We start from the raw sequence: 8,060 nt of genomic DNA, 5'->3' as shown, positions 1-8,060 counted from the left end.
TCACTTTGAAGACCTTGAGCCATAGGCCGAAGTGGGGAGGGATGCGGAGGAATGCCTCACACACGACGATGAACGCCGAAATGTTGAGAAAGGAATTCGGGGCTAGATCTTGGAAATCTAGCCCGTAGTAAAACATAAGGCCGCGGACGAAAGGATGGAGGGGAAACCCAAATCCGCGAAGGAAATGAGGAATAAATACTACTCTCTCATGGGGCTCTGGAGTAGGGACGATCTGCTTCTTGGCTGGAAGCCGGTGGGTGATTTCCTTGGCTAAATACCCTGCTTCCCGGAGCTCCTGGATGTTCTCCTCCATGAAGGAGGAGGCCATTCACTTGCCCTGCCTTCCAGATCCGGACATGGCTAGAGTGTTTTCTCGGTACGGGAGGGATCGAAGCTTGGGCGTTGGAGCTCGAGGGCGGACGGGCTAAGGAAGAAGAAGGCGTGGGGTGAAAAGGTGGATTCTTATCTCCTTATAAAGGCAGTGAATATAGAGCATCCCCCCACGAGGCTTAAAACTCGCCTATTCCCAAGGGGTCGTGCGGACGGCACGGTTGGATTACCCAAGCCCGTATTGATGAGAATCCCATGATAAGAGGATGTGATCTCTGTTTTGACAAGACGTGTCACTGGAGGCTGTGTCTCGAAACGCGAAACGAGAGATTGAAAAGCGATTCGAAATAATAAAGAGGCCAGACGTAACGTCTCGCCAACAAAAACTATCAGTGAAGACATATCGTGTTTTTGATTAAGTATTACAGCCCTTGTGGCAGCGAGGTTGTGACTGCTAAACAGATCCGGACATAGTTTTTGTTGATCAACTACTTTAAAGTATTCGGAGGAGGAACCCGCCTTACAATGCCGAAGACAATCTGCGGGCCGGACATATCGTCATTGAAGTCTGATTCAGGGGCTACTGAGGGAGTCCTGGATTAGGGGGTCCTCGGGCGTCCGGGCTATGCGACATGGGCCGAACTAATGGGCCGTGAAGATACAAGATAGAAGGCTTTTTCCCATGTCCGGATGGGACTCTCCTTTGCGTGTATGGCAAGCTTAGCGTTCGGATATGAAGATTCCTTTCTCTGTAAACCGACTCTGTACAGCCCTAGCCCCCTCCGGTGTCTATATAAACCGGAGGGTTTAGTCCGTAGAGGCAATCATAATCATACAGGCTAGACATCTAGGGTTTAGCCATTACGATATCGAGGTAGATCAGCTCTTATAACTCCTATACTCATCAAAGTCAATCAAGCAGGAAGTAGGGTATTACCTCCATCAAGAGGGCCCGAACCTGGGTAAACATCTTGTCCCCTGCCTCCTGTTACCCTCCATCCTTAGACGCACAGTTCGGGACCCCCTACCCGAGATTTGCCGGTTTTGACACGACAATGGGGCAAATGGATGCGGCCGCGCGCTGGGCGCACGGCCACCGCATCCTAGGACAGGCCCGAACACGACCCCATCGCCCTACCCAAACAGACTGATTCCGGGCAAAGGGACGTCCGTTTGGGGTCGCGCGGTGAAGTTGGCCTAAGATAGACAAGGAGGCAACTGCCACCCCCTCTGCACCCCTGCACTCTAAGATAGAGCAGGAGGCTGCTTCTTCCCCCTAGGCCCTAAGATAGATGAGATCAAACCTTCCTCGGTGCTTTGCGGTTGTTGCTTTCTTCTCCACCAAATCAACTTGCCCAAATTCAGTTTTCAGGTGACTAACGTGCAACTAAACTGGAAAACCTCACCCTACCATGTTGGAAACTGTGTGTTTTAGTTTTTGTTTATAAGTTTAATTTGTAATGTCTCTCTTTAATTAATTTAAAATCATATGAAAATAGTGGTGCAAATCATTTTTCCTAGCTATTCATTTTTTATGCATGGGCTCTCCTACCATCTTCCTTAAGCAGCGAGCTCGCTCCTTCCTCCCCTCCGGCGGGGAAGTTGTGGCCAGCCGCGACGTCTCCAGCTTGAGCTCGGACATGGACAATGTCTAGTCTGAGCAGCATTAAAACGTAAAAGGCCTCCACCTGCACTAGCCTATCTTCTTTTTCGCCTCCGTCGACGATGCACATTCCGTGTTGGGCGTAGTCTACCGAGGCCTCGCGCCCTAGCCGGAACGTAGCTCACCTTTAATCATTGAAATCGTTCACCACAGCGCAAGGGATACTCACGCGGGAGATTCAAGACCTACCTTTGCAGAGTTTGCATATTACACCGACGACGTAAATTACTGCGTAACTTGCCCCCGGCATGTGATTAAAAGTAGAAACGATAGTCGGCATGATCTGTCCCCGTCAAGTCTGGCACTTTCCATACAGCCACCCACGACATCCACGCGATCTCGATTTGCGTCCAACAATGGCGGTCCCAATACATGCATAATTTGTACGGCTCCACTGCAGCTGAGTGGCCCAAACGCAATCCCTGGTCGTGCACATGGGGTAGAAGCACCATCCTACGTGCCAAGCCAGTGAAGCCACATCCATATAAATAAATTCGGTTCTGCAAAAATATACTCATTTATTTATAAGTAAGTAATAGCGCATTGAGTGTCCGCCTTTTTTTTGCGGGGAGAGTGTCCGCCTCTTAATAATACTATACCAGACGAGTAGTAAAATGGCTATGTTTTCATAGATATAGTATTATACTAGATGTATTTCCACTACTTAATCGTGTAGCACGTCGATCGATTTTTTTTTTTGGAAGAGACTTTCTAATCAATGGATGTAATTGCACATTGGCATGACTAAATAATACTCCCCAATAACAAAATATAATGCATCTAGTTTTTTTAGATTTTTCTCCCATGCTATAGTGGATATTAGGAAATCGAGACACACTGGAATAATGCATGCAACAATATTTCTAACTAGCTCCGCCATCATGAAATAAATGAAGTGGAAATGACCCCTCCCAAGTCCTCTTTGGTATACGAATTAAAACTAAAACGCCCTATAATTTGGGAGAGTGACGATTAGTAGCAAAAACTTTGAAAAATTGTATATGGTTATCTTCCAAAGGTGCCAGAAGTATTTATTTCTTGTGGGTCATCAGTTGTCATGACATATTTATTTCTTCAATCATACTTATTCTTGTGGGACATCTATTCTGTCCCATTATATTTATTTCTTCTGTGTGACAACAATTTTGAATCTTCAATGTATCAAGCAGTAAAAATATTTCGACTTGCGTGGTTAGCACTAGAATAAGCACCAATATACCCAAGCAAAAAACTGGTTGTGCAATTGGGTATCATATTTAAACAATGACTAGCAAACGTGCCCATGCATTGCAATGGAAGAAAAAAATTATAGCGCAATATGCTAGAGCTTTGCAAGGACGGAACATCACATTCTTGTTAACAACTTCTAAACGTCAAAAAGAAAAGGAAACTCTATGATATTAGTTCATAGACATCCTCTATATGTTTGTGACCAAACGACTCGTCTGGTGCAGTAGTATGGACCCTGCACTATCTCAACACAATATTGCCACTAAATAGTGCTTAATGAAATTTATACAGTTAGCCTGAGATTTTTTGTCATCTGATAAATCAAACTTCTTGATGCAGTCCTAAGAATTGTTACATACGTATCTGGTTAAGAAAATCGTAGGTTCAATAGAAGATAGAAGGTGCAGATACTTTGCATATCCTAAGGAGATCAGGCACAAAGTTCCTCTTGATAGCTTTCTTGTCTAGCGGTCAATATGGTGCCAAGCATTCAACACAATCATCTCATCCTCGTCCAAACAATTGTTCTTCTGGTCAAAGCAGGATTGTCACATGTGAAATTGCATCAAGCTTGCTTGCCTAGAGACCATGCCAACTTTCCAACAGTAAATTAGCTATAAACAAATTCATGCATGAATTGGCATTTTTGTTCACATATAGCAGCAAGCATCAAGCCATCGCATTAATTCTCTAATTCTCCATCAAACATAGGCCCTCGACCCTTGCCTCTATCATGTGGCCATGTGCATGCACGTGGATTGTCCCCTCACCAACCAATCAAAGACCCATCACACTACACCCACATGAATCCACACACGATCATATCTCCTCTACCTTTGCAGGGTAGATGTGCCCATGTCGTCTTGCAATGCAAGCCCCTTGCAAATTCCGGTGCAAATCCATCAAATACCAACAAACAACCTAGTTGTCGGGCTCAGACGTGAATTTCTATGCTTCTACAACCGGCACAAACCAACACTTCTCACGGATCCGATGAATCGAGCCCGCCTCACGCATCTCCAACGACCTGCCCATGGCCGCAACCAAGGATAAACTGTCACTGCCGCGGCCAAGGCCTCTCTCTTTGCCACCACGTCTGAGATCGCGTGAGCATCCATCAGTCCTTCCCCCTCCTCTGACGGAGCGGCCTCCTCTGATTCGCACATGTTGCTACTTGCAATCGGCATCTCTATGCTCAGCTAGCTCGGTGCCGTGCTAGCCATAGATGTTTGTTGGTATAGACTAGATCCCAGCGTAGATGTTTGTTGGTGCAACATATATGAATTTATTAGTAAGTATAGATTAGATCCCAGCATATCCAAATTTAACAAACATTTTTTACCAACCCATTTCCCAACGAAGTCATATATGTTGTTCCCCTAAAAAAAGTCATGTATGTTGCAAAGTCACAAGTGATGCATGATCAGACAATGATCATAACAACGTTACATTGCTTGAGTTTATATCTTTGTTTTTGGGATTAAGCACTAAAGGCATCACATATAGCACCCAAATCCATTCATAGCAAATAAATCAAGAACCGAAGAATAATTCGCTCCGATATCTTCACCCTCCAATCCCGGGAAACACAATAATTGACATTATCAATTTTAAATCAACTACCCTCACATGGACCAGAACAAATTTCCTTGATTAAAGACTAACAACATTGAATGCTTAGATGAAGCACAACATCACAAGATCGTTCCAAAAAAGAAACTGATATGTCACAAAATAACTAGAATAAAATCATTTTGGTAAATAAGCACTAAGAACAACTATGCTCGCACTCTCCGGCAATCATCTTTGGGTCACTGCCATGCCTCATATTGCAACATCATCGTATTCCATGCCACCTTGTGTATGGTATCCACATCATAGGGCCAATGTCTTCAAGATCAACATGGCTTGCTTCCGTACTAACCACATCGCACGATATAGTTGAGAGATGATATTTACCCAAGAAAAGGTGTAAGTTGCATGCAAGCCCATTGGTTAGCATCTTGGCATATCTCATTCCTCACTTGGATTTGTATGCACATCTCCAACTTCCACACCCTACCTCCCAGCTTCGGGTCCGCCGTGGGTTGTTAATGCCGACACACCTCATCAAGCTTCTTCGCATCGCTACTGTCCACTAAGGAGGATGATTGTTCATCGATGTATGATAGAGAGGGAATGCGAGAGAGAGCTATGGGGTGGGGGGGGGGGTTCTCTTACCTCTCAAGGGAGGTACATGTGGAAAATTGTGTTGTATTTCTCATCTATTTCCTTATATACAGACTTATGTAGACTCAGTTAATTTATTAATTGGCACATATGTGTAGACATTGGGACCACGAGGGTATGGCTACCTATAGCCTGAGCACTAGGAATTTTACAAACAATTTGGCAGCCACAAAGTTTGACTTCTAGAACAGATAAAATAGTAGGATAATAAGCGTTCTAAGTAGGCAAAAAACTAGAAAGATATTAAACATTGGTCCCTAAGAAAATCGCGTGGCATGAACAAATGTGCTTTAAGTGGAGACACACAATCAACATATGTGTTTATTCACGAAGGATACAACGGGCACCTGATAAGTGAGCAACAATAGACTACTCTTGAAGAGGAAACTAAAACCAAGAACAATGGTGATGATGAAACGACGGCGACCGACAATAGTGTATGCATTGTCGGCGTGCAATGTGGGGCCACATCTACGCACAAAAACGGTCACAATGCTCGTCTCATCTGAGCTTTATTTTTGGCGAAACACATCTCCTAATTCTTGCTTGAACCGGTTAGTTCTTCTTGCAGCGTGGGCCGCACGTGCCGTTGATGGTGGAGCGCATGTCGGCACATCGGAACATCTTGACACGGCCCGTCTGCACCGCGCGGCATGTGGAGCAGCCCTTGGGGCACTGAGGATGGGCGTCGTCACATATGTCAACCCCCGAGAACGACCTGCATTTGTCACAACACTTGGGGAAGTAGTTGGCTGCACGCATGCATGGCATGCTATCATATTAGTAATCACTTATAAGATATATAAGACATCAATGGAATTGCAAAAGGACAATCAAAGTTTGTTATGCAAAAAATAGAATAAAGAACATGAAAGACCACGAACCATTCACGTGTGCAAGGATTCCCATGACCAGGATGGCATGGAGGAGAAGGATCGCCACAAGCTTGGTGTTCTTCATGGTTGTTTTTAAGGTTTTTGAGCAAAGCTCTCACTTATCTCTTATTGTTGTGAGTGGAATGCTATGTTGTTGTTGTTGTTGGCCAGAGCTAGTAGCACATCTATTTATAGGCGTAGATTTAGCACCTTGCTTGGCAATCTGCTATGCATGCACGCCCGCAAGTGGGTGAGGAGGATAATAAAGTTCGACGCATAGAATGCATCACTACCCACAGTTTTTTCCACATGTTCAATGGACGTGCAAACTGGAAATTATTGGACTTTTATAGGCCAAATCTAGGCCTAGCTGGTTGTTGCATTTCTATCTATAACTTTTCAAAAACATATCTGTCTATACTGGGTGAAGAACTCTTGGAACATGATCTCTGAGTGAATCTTGCGCGCTGCTCATAAAACACCTCTACCTCCTCAAGCATAGGACATAAATGGACCAAGCGTGAACGCATGCAAAGCTTAAGGGTGTTGCTGAATATAAGCTGTTTCAGATTTCTTTTTGTCTAAGCGAACACCTTTTCAAATTCCGAAAGTTTCAAAGTGAATTGACATGATACCTATCTGTTATGTAATTAAATGACTAGTTCAAATTCAATCTACACATCATTTTTGTAAGATAAAAACTAAGTATGTTGGTAATACTAGTAGTATTGTTTTGTATTTTCACTACTACTTAGGCTAGTCATGGTGAGGAGTAATTCAGATTCCTAACATGCATATGTTAGGTTGGCCATAGTGATGGTGTCTTAGCCGGTATCATGCACGGGGAACTAGCAACCACGTTGATGTGGCATACGATTAAGGAAGAGAGAGGGGGTTAGAGTAACATAGATAGATGCCGTATCATAATATATGTTATCCTACTATGTGTCATGCATGATAATAAATAAGATCATTTATGATATTATGCACTATAAAAATAGTATAATACACTAGTATCATATGCATGCTAGTAGTATATGATACTACCCACTATGAGGAGCCTTAGGGACCTTCAAAGCTCCGGTATATGTCCAGATGTTGGTATCCGGACCACTTTTTGTCAATTTGTATTATCTAATGGGGGCTCCTATCAGTCTGTGGTGCGGTCCGGATGTCTATTTTCCCACATATACGCATACACACATACACTACCCCTATGAGAACCTCCTAGAGACTGATCTGACACATCACCGTGAGGGTGACGAAAGTCACCACAGAGCCTTCGTAGTCGACGGGAACGTCCCCTCTCCACTGAACGCACATTGCGGGAAGGTCTGGAATAAATCCAGAAAAATGCAAGCACCGATGTCAAGTCTAGAATTTGAACTCTGGTGGGCTGGGGATACCACTGTCCTTCCAACCGCATACCACACATAAATACACATCACATGCATGCGCCCTCCCCCCTCTCCTATTTCTCCTCCCAACGGGACAAACAGGGATTTTTTTTTTGTGATTACGAATTGGATGACTCCATCCCGCATCATGTACATAGACCATGTTCGGATAAAAAATGACATTTGCGGTGTTCATTTAGGGGTTAGCGTTGGCGATGCCCTTACTAGATACTATGTTGTTACCTCCGTAGTGGGTAGTGTCATATGTACGATAATATAGATATCTTCATTTATTACTTTTAAAGTGATTTTACATTCAGAAGTGCTATGATGGTA

The 8,060-nt window shown here is 43.9% G+C and overlaps 1 protein-coding gene across 1 annotated transcript; it reads right to left on the bottom strand.

Annotated features, from left to right (window-relative positions):
- Positions 1–5,741: 5,741 nt before the first annotated feature.
- Positions 5,742–6,496, bottom strand: LOC125535520 (Bowman-Birk type proteinase inhibitor B6-like). The gene is made up of 2 exons (XM_048698587.1): positions 6,337–6,496; positions 5,742–6,204 (listed from the first exon to the last, which is right to left on the bottom strand). Exons 1-2 carry the CDS (start codon positions 6,410–6,412, stop codon positions 6,008–6,010), a joined length of 273 nt encoding a protein of 90 aa, XP_048554544.1. The 5' UTR covers positions 6,413–6,496; the 3' UTR covers positions 5,742–6,007.
- Between the last annotated feature and the right edge of the window lie 1,564 nt (positions 6,497–8,060).

Source organism: Triticum urartu, chromosome 1 (assembly GCF_003073215.2).
Source record: "Triticum urartu cultivar G1812 chromosome 1, Tu2.1, whole genome shotgun sequence".
NCBI lineage: Eukaryota > Viridiplantae > Streptophyta > Magnoliopsida > Poales > Poaceae > Triticum > Triticum urartu.
The sequence above is the reverse complement of the archived record's forward strand: the minus strand, read 5'-3'. Positions and strand labels throughout refer to the sequence as shown.